The sequence below is a fragment of the Leptopilina boulardi genome, unplaced genomic scaffold, assembly GCF_019393585.1.
Source record: "Leptopilina boulardi isolate dan_hultmark-lab unplaced genomic scaffold, ZJU_Lbou_2.1 LbouV2_112, whole genome shotgun sequence".
NCBI lineage: Eukaryota > Metazoa > Arthropoda > Insecta > Hymenoptera > Figitidae > Leptopilina > Leptopilina boulardi.
The window spans coordinates 4,437,213-4,453,849 of NW_026137655.1; the positions used below are offsets into that span (position 1 = coordinate 4,437,213).

At 28.6% G+C, this 16,637-nt stretch overlaps 5 protein-coding genes across 16 annotated transcripts in view; 2 read left to right on the top strand and 3 right to left on the bottom strand.

The window, feature by feature from the left end:
- LOC127279617 (40S ribosomal protein S4) overlaps positions 1-4,268 on the bottom strand; it is a 43,389-nt gene extending 39,121 nt beyond the window's left edge. The window contains exon 1 of the mRNA XM_051302088.1: positions 4,264-4,268. Within this exon, the coding sequence (XP_051158045.1) occupies positions 4,264-4,266 (3 nt within the window). The 5' untranslated portion in view covers positions 4,267-4,268. The remainder of the gene's footprint in view (positions 1-4,263) is intronic.
- LOC127279633 (polyadenylate-binding protein 2-B-like) lies at positions 59-5,800 on the bottom strand. Of its 7 annotated transcripts, none has more exons than XM_051302122.1 (9): positions 5,596-5,757; positions 5,094-5,178; positions 4,199-4,335; positions 3,693-3,807; positions 3,518-3,585; positions 3,145-3,386; positions 2,840-2,935; positions 1,907-1,973; positions 59-482 (listed from the first exon to the last, which is right to left on the bottom strand). In XM_051302122.1, the coding sequence occupies exons 3-8, from the start codon at positions 4,331-4,333 to the stop codon at positions 1,940-1,942; spliced, it is 690 nt and encodes a 229-aa protein (XP_051158079.1). In that variant the 5' UTR covers positions 4,334-4,335; positions 5,094-5,178; positions 5,596-5,757; the 3' UTR covers positions 59-482; positions 1,907-1,939. The 7 variants fall into 7 exon arrangements, with proteins under 7 accessions (XP_051158079.1, XP_051158087.1, XP_051158094.1 ...); XM_051302130.1 differs by having other exon boundaries at positions 5,723-5,740; XM_051302137.1 differs by lacking the exon at positions 5,094-5,178 and having other exon boundaries at positions 5,723-5,800.
- Positions 5,801-6,780: 980 nt separating this feature from the next.
- LOC127277805 (soluble calcium-activated nucleotidase 1) lies at positions 6,781-9,321 on the top strand. 4 transcript variants are annotated; one of them, XM_051299214.1, is made up of 5 exons: positions 6,781-6,940; positions 7,408-7,555; positions 7,926-8,129; positions 8,706-8,863; positions 9,071-9,321. In XM_051299214.1, exons 2-5 carry the CDS (start codon positions 7,417-7,419, stop codon positions 9,281-9,283), a joined length of 714 nt encoding a protein of 237 aa, XP_051155171.1. In that variant the 5' UTR covers positions 6,781-6,940; positions 7,408-7,416; the 3' UTR covers positions 9,284-9,321. The 4 variants fall into 4 exon arrangements, with proteins under 4 accessions (XP_051155171.1, XP_051155159.1, XP_051155165.1 ...); XM_051299202.1 differs by having other exon boundaries at positions 6,837-6,940; positions 7,244-7,555; XM_051299208.1 differs by having other exon boundaries at positions 6,845-6,940; positions 7,305-7,555.
- LOC127277829 (28S ribosomal protein S24, mitochondrial) lies at positions 9,286-10,766 on the bottom strand. The gene is made up of 3 exons (XM_051299222.1): positions 10,588-10,766; positions 10,232-10,400; positions 9,286-9,770 (listed from the first exon to the last, which is right to left on the bottom strand). Exons 1-3 carry the CDS (start codon positions 10,612-10,614, stop codon positions 9,484-9,486), a joined length of 483 nt encoding a protein of 160 aa, XP_051155179.1. The 5' UTR covers positions 10,615-10,766; the 3' UTR covers positions 9,286-9,483.
- A 1,633-nt stretch (positions 10,767-12,399) lies between these two features.
- LOC127277834 (ras-related protein Rac1) lies at positions 12,400-15,351 on the top strand. 3 transcript variants are annotated; one of them, XM_051299235.1, is made up of 5 exons: positions 12,401-12,617; positions 12,796-12,855; positions 13,969-14,356; positions 14,448-14,646; positions 14,729-15,351. In XM_051299235.1, the coding sequence occupies exons 2-4, from the start codon at positions 12,821-12,823 to the stop codon at positions 14,601-14,603; spliced, it is 579 nt and encodes a 192-aa protein (XP_051155192.1). In that variant the 5' UTR covers positions 12,401-12,617; positions 12,796-12,820; the 3' UTR covers positions 14,604-14,646; positions 14,729-15,351. The 3 variants fall into 3 exon arrangements, with proteins under 3 accessions (XP_051155196.1, XP_051155192.1, XP_051155185.1); XM_051299239.1 differs by having other exon boundaries at positions 12,400-12,617; positions 12,737-12,855; positions 14,448-15,351; XM_051299228.1 differs by having other exon boundaries at positions 14,448-15,351.
- Positions 15,352-16,637: the final 1,286 nt, after the last annotated feature.

Below are 16,637 nucleotides of genomic sequence, written 5' to 3' on the forward strand. Positions count from 1 at the left end.
AAATTGTTTGCTGGTCAAATGACACTCTTTGTCTAAAGTAATAAATGAAAAAATCATACATGATTACTTGTTTTTTATTTCTGTCTTATTTTATAAATTTGCATTACACAATCTCTTTTTGTATGCATAGAGAAATTATATCGCAGTATGCGATACTTTGCTTGGTATTATTCATTAATATAATATACTTTTATTGTGTATCTTAAAAATAAGAAAATCCACATATTTAAACATGTATAATTATAAAAATGGTATCAAGATGTCTGTAAAACAATTGTAGTACAGATTCTTTTATACAATACTTTGTAAAAAAAAAAGAAAGATACAGATACATTTTAGAATTAATGACACATGTAGTAACACTTTTCGAACTACTGTTCTGTAAAACACTTCAGACGGTTAATATATCTTGTCGGACCATCTATTTCTGAGCGAAAAGAATACATTCACCTATATTACATCTGCCACAATGTTACTTTGACCTATAACAAATGTTTGTTTAGAATCAGAAATTTCGTTTAAAAATACTACACATATACTTATGAGAATCTAATATGTAAAATAATTTATTACGTTTGTATATCAAATGATTCAAGTTTTTGAAAAATATAATATCAAGTTAATTAACTTTGTAAAACTGAAAAAGGTACACTATTTATTTAATAAAATAAAAAATATTAGAATACAAAATGAGCAATAATAAAAGATGCTAATTAAATAAAATGCATATTTAAAAAATTGAACCTATCTGTCTATCTGAACAAATTCCTCTCCTTTATGAATTATTACAAAGTTGGGTGGAAAGTATGTAATTGGAGTTATAAACTTTCAATTGATTATTAAATTAACCTTTGTTATTGTTTACATTAAAAATTAATAACATATCAAACGAACTACACACGGTCAGTTGCATAAAAGTTTTCATTTGTGTTAAAAATTCCCAACATGTGTTATTTTCAAACTCAATATAAAATTATATTAATTTAGCGTTTAAATAAACAATATTAAAGCGTGCGGCTGTAGAGACAAATTTATATTGTTCAATTTCATTTAGACTAAGAATCAAATTCTTTTATGCCATAATTAATTTTTATGTGAATACTGAAGATTATTGGGAATAGCAAAACCAATATACAAGTGCTGTCTCCTGTGATTAAGGCATATTCATCAGGCGTTCAAGTGAAGAAAATATTGTCGAAAAAATTTCTAAAGATTAGAATTTTTAATAACTTTGAATAATTGTCAGGAAAAATTAAGTGTATTTGCGGTTTACAATTTCAGTTAACTAGAGGAACGTGAACCACCCTAATGTACATACATGCACTTCTGTTGAGATATATACCTAGGATGAGCTTGTCGCACTCATATGTTTCTATGGAGAGATACAATATGTATATGGCACAAGTTCATCCTAGATATATCTCATCGAAAATGTATAACAATATATTTTTAGGGAAAATTATATTATATACATAGGCTGATATGCACTTTCTTTAAATTAGCATCTTATTGACCTGGCATTGGAATATGTATATCAATAAGAGGTGGCGAATCTCCCTTCTGTCCCTCGAACTCGAGATTTTCTATATTAAATTTCATAAATAAAATATTTTTTATATAATTTGAAATAATTAAACTGTATTTTCAGACAATGATAGTGATACATATTTTATTATTATTACTATCCTACTTTTATAATAGTACGGTATATATGAATTCAAATAATACACCCTACTTTTTTGAAACTTGTGTAATAATAACAATATGTTAAAAGCAAAGTCTTGTTGAATTGAATAAATCTTGGCATAGATCATTGGTTTTTACAGAGACCGTCACCCTAGACTTAAAAAAAAAATATTTTTTTTATTGAAGAAAATAAAATTAAATCTTTCAATTACTTAATTACCTTGGCATCAGACGGCAGAGTCGTCTAAAATGGTCAGTAGGGCATATAGTATCCACGTCTGTAACTTCTGCAACAATAAAATTGTCAAAGAAGATTTAAATATTCCAGACGATATATAAAAGAGGCTGTAATATATGACTTATTGAATAGTTAGCGGATTGTGTAAAGTTGAGATGATTCAAATGAAAATAAATGAAGTTTAGATATCATCGAGAAGAGCGTTAACTTAAAACCCAATAGTATGCTAATAAGTTGTAACTCTACCCAGCTAGTGATACTGAGAGAGAAGTTTATATACAAACAGTCACAGACTATAAAAAAGCAGGTATTCTTTTAAATATATGTTCAAAGAACGCGAGTCCGATGTTACTGGTTATAAGAACAAGCGGTATGTGCTAATTGACACAAGAAAATTAAATGGGAAAACACTATTGTTCATACTAGACTTAGCTAACGGTTACTTGTAAGTTGCTATAACAAATGAAGATCGTAATAAAGAAGCTTTTATCACTCCTAATGATACACATAGTGTTAATAAGAAAGTTATCGATAAATGTGATTCTAAACAGTTATCTTGTAAGATATTCGCGAAAGTCAAAAACTGATTTTCAATTTTGTGAAGAATCAATAATTTTGAATTACATTTTTTTCTTCTAGAACGGATTGCAACATTGGAATCTGTATTTTTCAAAATAATTTACTTTTTTAAAACTCAAACTAAAATGGTTCATTTTTAGGCAAATCATCCTTATAGATTAATTTTTGAAAAATATATAAGAATAATTTCATTAATTTATAATTATTACAGTTTGTGACAAAATCAGATTAGTAAATCCCCATTTCTGCTCACAAAGAAAAACGATCATAATGTTAGTACAATTATAACACAAAAGTATTAATAATTTTAATATTAATCAAATGAAAATTATTTACCTAGGTCGTCTTGTGGGCCTGTAACCTACAAAATATGCACTTCCACGACTAAGCGCACGAGTTATTCCCCGATAAACACGCACTCCTCTTGGACCCCTTTAAAAACAGAAAAATATTCAAATTATTTTTAAACTTTAAAATTACTCCATATGACCATAAATGTTAACAATTTTTTTAAATCTAGACTCACTCAGAAATTAGAACCAAGTCCATAAAAAATTCAATCATCATTTTATTTTTTAAAAACTATTAAAAAGACAGGAAAAAAATGCCTTCTAACTTCTAATTAAAAAATTAACACGCACCTATTAGTCATTGACATGCCAGGCCTATTTGTTCGTTTAGGCATTACTTTTATTTGACGCCCTCTAAACATGGAATCATCCATTGCCATTGCTGTTTGTACAGAATCTCGATCAGCAAATTCAATATAAGCAAAACCTTTAGGATGACCATCAAATTTATTACACAAAATTGTTACTCTATTAACACTACCACATCCATGAAAATGTTGTTCCAATTCTTCAGCAGTTGCGCCGTAATCCACCTATGTGTAAAGTAACATATCAGTTTTAAATTTATTATCAAAAATAATATGGGTACGACAGCTATAGTAGTATTTTCATAAAATTATTGAATTCAACTGAATATTTATGTTTTTCACAATCAAGTACTCACATTTCCTACGTAGATAGATCTGTTATCTACTTCCATTTTATCCTCTACTGACATATTTAACGGACTGGCTAAAATAATTGCAATACAATTTATCTTATAGAATCAGAAATATGATGCTGCGTAGTATTAAGAAAAATTATAATTTACAGAAAATGTACTTGAATAAAATACTTACTAATTCCAGGAGGACTACCCATGTTCATTTGTTTATCAACTTCCGATTGTAGTTGTTTTAATTTTTCAGCCTCTTCTTCCATTTCTCTTACTCTAGCTTTGATAGCTTCTAATTCCTAATATAGAAAAATATATTTTAAGTATAAAGTTAAAGATATTAGATACTCGATCAAATGAAAACTCTCAGTCAAAAATTGAATACGAATACTAATTTCATGATTTGTCTAAAATTTTCACCAGTGGAGTGCGAAATTACAGAATATTTTTCATCAACTACAACAAATTTATTAACAGTCAAGTTGTGAATATGTACATTTGGATATTCATCGCAAATGCATTAACATATCCTCGACATCAAACCTTCCGCTTAATATTTTTTAATTAAAGTGAAAGCACTCAGGAAGGATATTGTTCAATCTTGATGAACCAATCTATATCATCGGTTGCTATTATACGATATATATTATTTTTATATTCAAATAATTTAAAGTAAATGTTACTGCTTACTGGATCATCAATATTAGCTTCAGTGAAGTCACGTCTTATGTTATCATTATGCATTAAAGCATCACCATCTTGTCCATTTTCAAGACCATCGAGGCCATCAATTTGTTCATGAGATAATAAATCCGATTCAGACATTTCTGAAAAAAATTAATAAAAACCACAATAATAATCCAACGAATGTAAAATATTAATTTTAAATTGTCTTATAAAAATTTACATATTATTTTTGTTGAAATCAAAATACTTATACAATTAAGAGGTAGCAATATATGTATTTGCTTATTTTAAAAATTAACTATTCTTATCGAGTACATAGTTTGGGGGTCAATAAATATGTATAAAAACTGAAACATTTGCCATTTAATAATTTATTGTAATTTAAAAAACAGCGTCGTTTATCAATACTACGGAAAACTGCTTATTTCTTTAGTGTTACAATTCATGCTGTTTTAAAAGACGATGTATTTGACAGTTTTAACTTTAACAATTATTAGAATGCTGCTCGTTGAATAAACCAATTGTCAAGAAATAATTTTTAAAATATTTATCTTTATAATATTTACTTTTTGAAACTTTAATTTTAATTAAATTAATTAATTTTTTTATATAAAAATATATACATACATGGCTGTATGTAACATTATAAATTAACTAATTTTATTATTTTAAAAATTTTCTATTAAAAGTTATAACGGGAAAATATAAATAATTCTTTTATACTAAAAATGACTTTAAATATTAAAAAAAAAATTATTTAAATGAAGTCTCAAAATAATGAAGCATTTTTAAAAATTGAGGAACCCGCCTTTTCAAAATATATTTAAAATCTTCACTGGAAATTTTAATTTATTTCTTTAGGCGTATATATTTATTTAAGACTAAAATGTTTTCTTACTTTATAGGGTATAAAATGTATATTTGCAGTTTAAATATTGTGCATCAGAAGCTTGAACACAGAGCGTCTATAGCAGTCGATTAACCTGTACAGTCATTACAGACATAATGAATTTTCTAAATTTTGGGTAAAAAATCTCTAAAAATGAAAGCGGCTTAATTTGAAGATACAAAATTAAATTTGTTGAAAACAAATTCTATATAAATTTGCAAAATAAAAATTGAAAATCGTTATTTATTATTGAATTTAACTTTTTAACATTTTACTGCAAAGTATAAAGTATTCAAGTTAATGTTTGACCGTTCATAAGAAGCTTTTGGTATGTAATTATTTTTTAATTAAAAAAAAAAAATGTTTCAAAAACATTAAGTGATCGTAATTTTCGTTATATTAAAATGTAGTAATAATTATTACTAAAAAATCATAAACAGTGACCAGCTTAACTGACCGGTATTGCATTCCGGTATGTTTTTGTACACAATTAAAGTTTTATTTCACAAACCTGAGAAAAAAAGAGTTTTGTAATTAAAGCGAACTTAAAAAGAGATAAAAATATATTTTTTATATCCTCTTTTTAAATGGTATTACAAACTTTTCAGTAAGAATTAAAAGCAACCACTATTCACTACCTGAATAAATTGATAACGATGCAGAAACACAGAGGATGAAGCGAAAATTTTTAGAGGTTAGTGCATTACAAATGCTAATGGCCTATTCATACTGTACAAATGTCTCATTTTCTCATAAGGCTGGTTCCACAATGGGAAGAATGTATCGTCTTGAAAACGATTCTCGTCATTGGGCCAACACAAATTGAAATCATAAACTTTAACATGAGGTAGAAAAAGATATAAGATATTTGCACGTGCTATCGCTGTCAAAACGATTTTTGCGGCAAAACAATTCGCAATAATAGAAAATGTATCCGCACGCCATATTTCGTCCTAAAAAATGTCTTTTGTTGAACCATGCGGAAGCATCATAATCAGCACGTTAACGTCGACTTCTATGCACCTAATGTAGACTAAGCTTAATAAAGGTGCCATCCCATGTTGGAATAAAGCATTTACAATAAAAGTGACAGAGATAGTGATAGCTTTTTGTCTCTTTCACTAACATAGTTTACGCTTTCCGCCAATGCTTTTACGCCGAAATGCGTCAAAATCGCTTTCCAAAGGCCTTTTTCTCCAATATGTTCCTAAATGTTTGCGTTGCGTGATTGACGCGTTGGTTCGCAAGCGCAGTGACGTCATCAAAACATTAATGCCAATCCGCGAACAAAAAGTTTGGTTTATGTTCCTCTCATCTCTAATTTCCAAGTTTACAATTTTTAATGCAAATGTTTCTCGGCGGCTTTTAATAATTTTAATTATTTAATATTTATAATTAAATAATTGGGTGTCTTAAAATCGTAAACCAAACTTTTTGTTCGCGATTGGTATTAATGCTTTGATGACGTCACTGCGCTTGCGAACCAACGCGCCAGTCACAATAGGTGCAAAAGCCAAGTACAAAATGCAAATCCCATGAGTGCAAGAGAGATAGATAGACTACCTATCCCCTTCGCACTCATGAGATTGCCACTTGGACTTGGACTTGTACTTGGCTTTTGCACCTATTCTGGAACCACCTTCAATGCTAATCAAATGGGAATGCGTCGCGTCTACGCTACGTTTGCATTGCGTCGAGCTCATTGTGGAACGAGCCTTAATACATAGTAATCTCGAATTACGCATAACTGCTCAATCCTGAACAACCAACAAAAAGAAAGATGTGTAGAAGCAGCTTATAGGGATCGAACCAAAACAATGGAGAAAAACTCTTTTAATTAAGTTTATCCGGACCCGGTATGGATGATAAGTATAATTTTTCATTGAGAAAACTTAAAATGAAAAAATATCATTTGATTAAATCTTTAAAAGTACGACCTTTTTTCAAAGCGGAAAGTTTTGTAATTCATAAACATTATCTAATTTTTATTATAATAAGTTTTGTGATAATATTTGTGTATACGTGTCCTTCGATATATAATTCAATATGTTTCTATCCTTTCAATTCCTCTAAATCATTATGCCATTTCTACATTTACAATAGAACTTATCCTATAACGAATCCTGTCAGATTGGCTAATGGTATTTCTTATAAAATAGCAATTATTAGTGATCTTGATAAACGATCAAAAGATTCTCGAAACACAAATCTTTGGTATAGTATTATGAAGACAGGACACCTTTTGTGGGTACATGAGTCAAATGAAATACTTGTGACATGGGATGAGCAAGACATTATTCTTTCTTCATCTTTGTCAATGCAGGGACGTGGAATGGAATTTTCAGAATTGGTGACCTTTGATGGACGTCTTTTAACATTTGATGACCGAACTGGAATAGTTTATTCAATTGACAAAGATCAAATATATCCTTGGGTTATTCTCATGGATGGCAATGGAAAAAACGTCAAAGGTATAGGGCACGTATTGATTTTTAAGTTATAAATTTAATTTTAAAATAAGTTAGTATGAAAATTTCTTGCACAATTCAGGAATTTTTTATTTTGATAGCTTTAAAGCTTTTTATAAATACACCTTTATAGGTTATTACCCTACATAAAACAACACACCAGGAAATGTAAGGGAATTTCACTGAATTTCTGGACTTTTTGTACCCTTTTATATATCCTCAATGTCAAATTGAAATTATCTAATGCCCTTTTTTAATCTATTAATTAGAGATGTGCAAATTGAATTATCATCATTCGTTAAGTTTGGATTTTTATTTACAAATAAAATTGTACAATAAACTAGATTGAAAAGATTTATTTTATATTATATAGGTTTTAAAAGTGAGTGGGCAGCTGTCAAAAATGATCAACTTTATGTTGGCAGCATGGGTAAAGAATGGACAACGAGTTCAGGTGAATGGGAAAATAATAATCCTTTTTGGATAAAAGTAATTTCACCTCAAGGAGAAGTTCGATCTATTAACTGGAGTAATAATTACAAAAAATTAAGACATGCGATCAACATTGATTTTCCAGGTAAATTAGTTTACACATTTATATGTACAATAATTTAATTTCTTTAATGAAGTATATAAAGAGCAAGACAGGATGCGTACATCTAATGTTAAATTAAGAGAGACAGCCAAGATAGTTTGTCATGTTGATTATAGTCTGAAATAAAAATAAATAGAAAGGTGTAGGATAGGAATAAAGAGTTGTAGAGCAATAATGTTTGAAAGCAGTATTCGTTTATGTTGATTAAGGAAGGAATTTAAAACGATAAATGGAGTAGACGGGGAGATAAAATGCTATTTATTTCTATCTCGGAGATATTATGACTAAAATCCATTACTTAAATTGCAATAATAAGTTTTTATTTATCTAATATATTAATCACTAATATTTTAAAGAACATTGTTCATATCCAGATCAATTAAATTATCTTAGGATAACGGTTTCTTAGAAACATAAATAAAATAAATATTTTATGAATTGATTTATCATATTGTCATGTGTAATAATTGTACTCTCTTTTCTTATTAAAAAAAGTTAATTTGTAAATTGTTAAAATTTATTTGTTTCTTTTTCTTCATTCACAATTTTTGTTTGTAGGCTACATGATTCATGAGTCAGGTTTATGGAGTGATGTGCATAATTCTTGGTTTTTTCTACCACGCAGATGCTCAACTCATAAATATAACGAAACATTAGATGAAATAAGAAGTTGTAATGTATTACTTAGAGCTGATGAAAATTTTTCCAATATTAGGGTAAGCATAAGATAAAGTCAATAAAATAAAATACACCTCCGAATTTATAATTTTTTAAATATGCGGAAAAACCTTTACTTCCTCTGTCACACCCAGGGTGTAATAATTAAAACTATGAACATTTTTAAATATATGTAATTATTTTCTATTAGCAGTATTTCATTCTAAGTATAAGAAATACAAATATGAATCTGAAATAAATTTCAGGTAATCAATATTGGAGCAGTGACACCAACCAAAGGATTTTCGAGTTTCAAATTTTTACCTGGATCTCATGAAAATATTATTATATCTTTAAAATCTGAGGAATATCAGAATCGAATGGCTACTTATATTATGGGTTTTACAGTTGATGGAGACATTGTTATGCCTGAACTAAAGATAACATCAGAGAAATTTGAAGGATTTGAATTTGTATAAAATTGTATAAATTTCTTAATAATAAATTTTTATATTAATTGTTGTCTATACATCATTTACATAAAACTAAGAATAGTTCTATTTAAAAGTTGTTGATTTTATTACAAATGATAAACACAAAACTTTATGTTTATAAAATTTAAATAAATTCACTTGAGCACAATGCGAAAATATGAGAGAAAAAAAAAAAAAACATTTTTTTAAATATATTTGAAAATAACGTCTTTACGTTTTGTAACTTGAATCTCTAACTTGACAGGACATTGTAGCCAATAACTTAAAAATTCTTCGCTGTATCCTGTTAAAAAGTATATTTGTCTTGGATTCGCTGATAACTTTAAAATTCCAGCTATTCTAATAATGTTAAATTGTCGTTTTATGATTATTTCACTCAACAAAAGTGAAGGCCATGTACCTGTTATGAATCGTCGTATAAACATATCTTCCACCGCTGTTTCAGAAGATCTGTTTCCATTAATTAAATTAGCTAGAAATATAATTTTCAACTTAAAAACCATGAAATAGACTTGAGAATAATTATTATTGTCTCATTGATAAATTAATTAAAATAAGTTTCCTGTAAATAGCAATTTACTAGTATCTATCAGGTACGAAGAGGTTGATTACTAACTAAATTTAACAGTATTTCAGAGTGTTACAATGTCAAAAATGACGACTAATCTATTTACTTTGTTTCAAAGTATTTTCTCCTGCATTTCTAACAATTAATGGACAAATTGAAAGGAACATCAGTTGTCTTTTCAATTTTACGTTGACTATCCGAATTGTACGAAAAATTTCTCTATTAAAAATAAAACATAATTAGTGACTGGACATTAGCAAGGCTGTCACTTTGGAATACTGTTAATCCTTCTTTACTAAAATGCATTAAAGTGTGAGTAATATTTACGTTAAAATTATATTATCTGGCAATTTGATAATACTTACAAGTATTCCAAGAATTCCAGCCTTTTTTGTGAGCAATCTCATGAGGTGGAAAAGCCATTTCATACGTGAGCGGTTTATTTTTTTTAGGTGTTACTCTATAGCGACCGGCATGTGATTTATTAATTATTGCTGATGTTTGAAAAAAAGCAGTACATGACTTCTGAGATGTCTGTAAACAATTTATTAATTACTTTTAAAAAAATAATATAATTTATAATTAAATTTATAATAAATTTAAAAAATTAAATTAAATTTATAATGAAATTCTTCTATAAAATAAATGATTCCTTCTTTAAATTCTCTAGTTTTATTTATTTTTTTTTAATACAAATATTAGATATATAATTTTAACTTACTGTTCGTAAAATTGTATGTAATGACATTTTAAATATTTATATATTTTCTTTTTCTTCTGTGATTATTGACATAACAAACAGTTGAAATTATGTAAAATTTATGATTTTAGTGATTCTTCGTGAAAATTCAATCCAGTCGATTGCTTGACTAAAATACTGGAGGTATAAAATCACCTTTAGTTTGTTCTACAATAAGCGCGACGGACGTGGACGTGAACGTGTACTTAATGAGAGAGAGGGGTACGAAGATATACATCTATACCCCTCTCTCTCATTAGGTACACGTTCACGTCCACGTCCGACGCGCTTATTGTATAGAACCAACTTTGAAGGCCTTTCTCCAATAGGAACCTAAACTTTTGCGTTGCGTGACTGACGCGTTGATTTTAGCATTTGTTGCCAATAGCAACCGACGCAATGCATACGCAACGCAAGAGTTTAGGATCCTATTGGAGAAAGGCCTTAAGGCGCTTGTATACCTCATCGATCTCGAGTATACTTGCGTTGTGTACCATTGGAGTAAAAGGGACAGAAATATCTTTTATCTCTTTTACTCCAATGGTACATGACAGAACTCGGGATTGGTGAGGTGTACAAGCGCCTTTATGGTACGATCACAGTTCGGCTCAAGAAGACTAGAATAAGGAGGTCTAACTCAGGTAGTGGGGGTATGGTATGTATACGTATGAAATTGGTAGTTGCAGTAGGCGGATTTTCGAGAAAGGCAGAGTGTGCGGTAGACTTCTGCGCATACCAATACATACAAGTTTCAATAATTCTTGACGAGGCAACAAAAATGTATATGTATTGGTGTGCGCAGAAGTCTACCGCACACTCTTCCTTTCGGCCTACCACGAAAACCAATTCTTTACGTACCCCCACTACCTGAGTTAGACCTCCTTATTCTAGTCTTCTTGATTCGGCTGTCTGCTTTCCTGCGGAAAGACGAAAGACGGAGACAATGGGTGTTTTTGGGAGTTGCTGACAGTATACTGACAGTAAAAAATTACCCAATCAGAATAAACATGCTGATGGATCAGCCAATCACAACATACTTACAGTATAGTCACAGCAACTCCCGAAAACACCCAATTGAAACCAACCAAAGGTCACTCACGCTTTTTTGCTTTAAGCTGCTTCTACAACAATTTTTTTTATCTCTTTGTATAGGTCAACGAACAATAGTTTCGCGAACTAGATGCATGAGTTAAAAAAGGACAAAGATATATATTTGTTTCCTTTTCTATCTTATAAATCAAGTTCGTGAACGACTTTCGCTAAATTATTCTGCATTGGCCTTATCGATTTGTCGACGTAAAGGCCTGGGCAGAATAGAAACTTAACCGTAATCGTAATCGCAAACGCAACCGGAAGATTGAGTTAGAGAAGGATAGATAGATTGTTTGTCCTTCTTTAACTTATTCTTCCGGTTGCGTTTACGATTCCGGTTATGTTTCTATTCTACTCAGGCCTTAAACAAAATAAAAATGCACTGACAGTGCATTTTGTTCATGTTCAAGAAAAAAAAGTTGTTGTAGAAGGAGCTTTAGATGGTGTCTACAATATAGGCCAAAACATGCGGAAAACTGAAACCAATACGAAAATCGGTCCAATGGAAATCATTCTAATAAAGAGATCTCATTGGCTTAAAGCTTCTTTCTTTCCATAAATCAGATATGACTTGATATCTTTGTCTAACTTATAAAAAAAGAGAGAGACAAGTTTAAATGGGAGTTCACATTCCAGATATATGTACATATACATAGTTCAGTGGTTCTTGTAGAATCGCTTCATTTGACTGACTGCGCCCTCATTGTTATACGGTTGGAATGCGCCATGTCACTTTACATTGGTTGTGAATTTTGTTCAAGTTGAGTAATTGACTACGACCACACTACCTACTACTTAGTCACAGAAAGGCGAAGGATAAAAAAGTTTGTGGCAGTCGTATAATAAGTTTTGTGAATTTCAACATACATACTCCTTTTATTATTATCATTGGTCAAAGTTTAAACAAAATATATTTTAATGTAAGTTTATTCGTGTACATATTATTTCTTCTAAATAAGATTAAATTATACAATGAACTTAATAGTTATTACCTATGTTACATACTCCACCTAATTCTCTGCCCCCTTTGCTTTTATAGTAATTTTCGCAAGTACAAAGTGAATCGAAATGTTTAACAATTTTATTGATCTTGTGCAGTTGTTCTAATTAGAGGACCTGGACCATGCAGGCAATTAAGTGCGTGGTTGTAGGTGATGGGTAAGTTGAAAAACTTTTTTCAGTTTATAGTCAAATCACATAAATGTCAGTCATTCCACTGTTTTAGTTTTTTAAAGCAACGACAAGTACAAAATGATATAAAATATGAAAAGAATATTTTTCAAAGTTCTAATAATTTTCTATTGATTTATTGTAGATGTGATACATATTAGATATTAATGTATCTACTGTTCGTTAATGATTAAATTAATTTTTGATTTATGATTATTTAAGTTTTTTTCATTAGAACACTAGTTTAATCTTGTTTATTAATTATTTTTTCATCAAATATTACTTATTTATTTTTAAATTCTTTCTGCTTTATTATTAAAATATATTCATATTTTTTCAATTTCTTCTACAAAATGTTAAATAAAAAAAATACATAAGTATGAAGAAAATTATAAAAATTTGAATAATTTTCACAAATTATGGTTTTGTTTTTCATTAAATTTGAATTTTGGTTTAATAGTGTTTTATAGAATGACTATATATTTCATGAAATGCAATAGCAAATCATCCACATTGTGTAATGATATGAAATTACTCAATTTGTTTATTATCACAATACATTTTATGAAATTGTACCTACTCCCTCGACAATTGGTTCCTTTACCCTAAAACATTTATCTTGTTTTTGTACAAGAGTCTTTGCTGTTGTAAAGAAGATTTATTTTTTATACGCACATTTGTTTATAATACATTGTCGAGCAGGCACTTGAATATGATTTGTAAATATGTAGTACTGTATTTGCAAAATCGACATAATAAGACTTGGATGTTTCAATTCATAAAATGCATTCTGATATTGAATCTATTTTGTACAATTTCATACCGTTAAATGCAACAACAAATGATTAACTTAATGCATTAAGTGCACTATTTGCCGATTCCAAATTGGTAGATTTTGCATATTTGCAAGTATCTACTTGATATATATATATGCATTCGGTCCTTATTATACATCATTATCATTTTTTCCAAGTACATACTTGCTACTATGAAAAACCATCATTTCGGAAACGGTCTTTTTTCACTAAAAGGCAGAGAGAGGAGTTGTTATTTTAAGTTACGTCTAAAAATACAAAAGAAAAATTTTTCTTTTTTGTACAGAGCTGTGGGTAAAACGTGTTTATTGATCAGCTACACAACAAATGCTTTTCCAGGCGAATACATACCTACAGTATTTGACAATTATTCTGCTAATGTAATGGTAGATGGTAAACCAATAAATCTTGGTCTATGGGATACGGCTGGTCAGGAAGATTACGACAGATTACGACCACTGTCGTATCCTCAAACTGATGTTTTCTTAATTTGTTTTTCATTGGTGAATCCCGCAAGTTTTGAAAACGTTCGAGCCAAATGGTATCCGGAGGTTCGTCATCATTGCCCAGCTACTCCTATAATATTGGTTGGAACTAAATTAGATTTGCGTGAAGATAAAGAAACTATTGAACGATTAAAGGATAAAAAACTTGCACCTATAACATATCCTCAGGTAATTTATGATTTATTAAATGTACAAGTATTGTAAGATAATACATACAGAATCTATTATACTTACCTGTAATATTACAAAACATCTGTAGGGTTTGGCCATGGCAAAAGAAATTAGTGCGGTGAAATATTTGGAATGCTCAGCTTTAACGCAAAAAGGATTGAAAACAGTTTTTGACGAGGCAATTCGAGCAGTCCTTTGTCCCGTTCTCCAAGTAAAGTCGAAACGCAAATGTTGCCTCCTATAATATTAACCTTCTTTTTATTTGATGTAAAACTTTTCAGTTGAAAGTAATTCTTTGAGTTTTTTTCAAAATTTATATATTATATACACATATATTTTCACAGGCTAATAATTATTTTACTTTCATAGAAACAGTCGATAATGAGACGCACAACTAACAAACATTTATTGACTTTTAACAAAATTAATAATATAAAGAGAGGTATGTATAGAGTGGTGCGTTATAATAAGCCAAAATAAAAAAAAAAAAACAAAAAAAAAAACAAAAAAAAAACAAAAAAAAACTGTTTAGAATGCAGAAAGTTTTTCTTTTTAGCATTTATTAACGATTATGACTTGTTACTTTTTAATTAATTATTTTTACAATCTTACAAAAAAATCAACATATAAGCTGATTGTGTACAGTATGCGAGAGTATATTAACAATAATAGCTGCGATTACTCTTATGTTTTGTAAAGAAAAATATACAGTGAGGGTGCTTTCAAATTAAAAATATATGATATAGCGAAAGTATGTTTTCAACAATACCATAACGGTTAAAATTATCTGTGGTAGTTAATACTATGACTGCGACTGATTTGAAAATTTCTTTGCATTTTCGACATTTTACGTCGTATGTGTAAATTATTTTTAAAAAATTAATATTACTGTTCGCTTACAAAGTCCAGTATAAATAACAAATTTTTAATAAATTCAAGAAATTAATGGAACTTTTTATTGAATAAAATAAATGTACAGAGCGAAAAAATAATTTGAAAAAATCGTTTTATTTTATTTTAATATTTATAATTTATTAAGAGAGTGGAATGTTACGAATTTTTAATATGAAAATGGAAAATTAATATTTGTAAGGCTAAAACTCTTTATACCTAGTTATTTTTCAATTACGATAATATTTCATTTGTTATTACACAGCGATCACATTGGAATAAATTATTTAATGATGACTGTCTTGTAATTACAATAGAAAATTTCATTTGATCTGATAATAATAAATAACACTGAGAGAAAAATTCTTTCAATCGTAAAACGACTGTCTTCTTAAAAACAGTCCCTTCAATGATTAGAATAATTTTCTTAATCGTAAAATGCATTGTTTAACTATAAAAATTGCCTTAATTCATTCATAAGAAAAAATTACTTTCAATGTCAAAAGAAATAATCTCAATTCAAAAATTTTCTAAATATTTGACAGTGCGTTATTCGGTTTGTTAATTTTTATTTTTGACTATTGTCGATTTAACAAGTGTTTTTTTAAAAATGAAATCATCTAATGACATGAGAATTTGTTCATGATAAAACTTTTTTTTATCGCAAATAAAGGAATTACTTTAGGAAAAATATCAAGAGGAAATTCTGATTATAGTTAAAGGATTAATTTTGCTCTGAATATACTATTCTGTCAGTATGTCACAGTGAGATTCAAATAATCTTAGGCCTATTTTTCTATCATTTCTCAGAATTAATACTCTTTTCTAAGAAGCCACTCACTTTAATTATACTATTTTTCTCAAGTAAAATTTTTTTAGTATAAAAATAATAATTTTTATTCTTTTCTTACTATACCTGTTTAAATTTCATTTTTGTCTACGTAACCTAAATGATCCTTTGAAGTAACATTAAAGTGAAACAGTGTAACTTTTTTAATTCAGAAGAAGAGGAAAAATACACGATTTTGAAATAATACGATTGATACAGATTTATTCAATGAGATCCAATATTTTTTAATTAATCTTGTTGAATCGAGTCAAGTGGTTTAAATCATGTTCAATCGATTATTTCTGTACCCAATAAAATTAATCGATAGAATGATAAAGAAACCTTATAGAATCTGATTTAAAATTATATTCAACCCATTTCAGAAACATAATTATATTCAACAGAATGAATCGGTTCCAATAATGTTTCTATGAGATGGATCAATTAGTTTTAATCAGTTTTTATCGATTTTTTTTAGGTATTTTAAAGACTTTCAGAATTTACTCGAAAATTTTAAGCACTATCAAATAACAATTTTTTAACTGAATAATCCTATTA

Coding starts and splice junctions, on each gene's coding strand:
- LOC127277834 (XM_051299239.1), top strand. CDS start 12,821: ATGCAGGCAATTAAGTGCGTGGTTGTAGGTGATGG. Junction 12,856..13,968: donor TGCGTGGTTGTAGGTGATGG/GTAAGTTGAAAA, acceptor TTTTTTGTACAG/AGCTGTGGGTAAAACGTGTT. Junction 14,357..14,447: donor CACCTATAACATATCCTCAG/GTAATTTATGAT, acceptor AAACATCTGTAG/GGTTTGGCCATGGCAAAAGA.
- LOC127279633 (XM_051302137.1), bottom strand. CDS start 4,333: ATGTCTGAATCGGATTTATTATCTCATGAACAAATTGATGGCCTCGAT. Junction 3,387..3,517: donor GATCTATCTACGTAGGAAAT/GTGAGTACTTGA, acceptor CTTTACACATAG/GTGGATTACGGCGCAACTGC. Junction 2,936..3,144: donor GGCATGTCAATGACTAATAG/GTGCGTGTTAAT, acceptor CTGTTTTTAAAG/GGGTCCAAGAGGAGTGCGTG.
- LOC127277829 (XM_051299222.1), bottom strand. CDS start 10,614: ATGTCATTACATACAATTTTACGAACA. Junction 10,401..10,587: donor TACATACAATTTTACGAACA/GTAAGTTAAAAT, acceptor AATTGTTTACAG/ACATCTCAGAAGTCATGTAC. Junction 9,771..10,231: donor CTGGAATTCTTGGAATACTT/GTAAGTATTATC, acceptor TTATATTTCTAG/CTAATTTAATTAATGGAAAC.
- LOC127277805 (XM_051299194.1), top strand. CDS start 6,943: ATGGATGATAAGTATAATTTTTCATTGAGAAAACTTAAAATGAAAAAA. Junction 7,556..7,925: donor CAATGGAAAAAACGTCAAAG/GTATAGGGCACG, acceptor TATATTATATAG/GTTTTAAAAGTGAGTGGGCA. Junction 8,864..9,070: donor AAAATTTTTCCAATATTAGG/GTAAGCATAAGA, acceptor AATAAATTTCAG/GTAATCAATATTGGAGCAGT.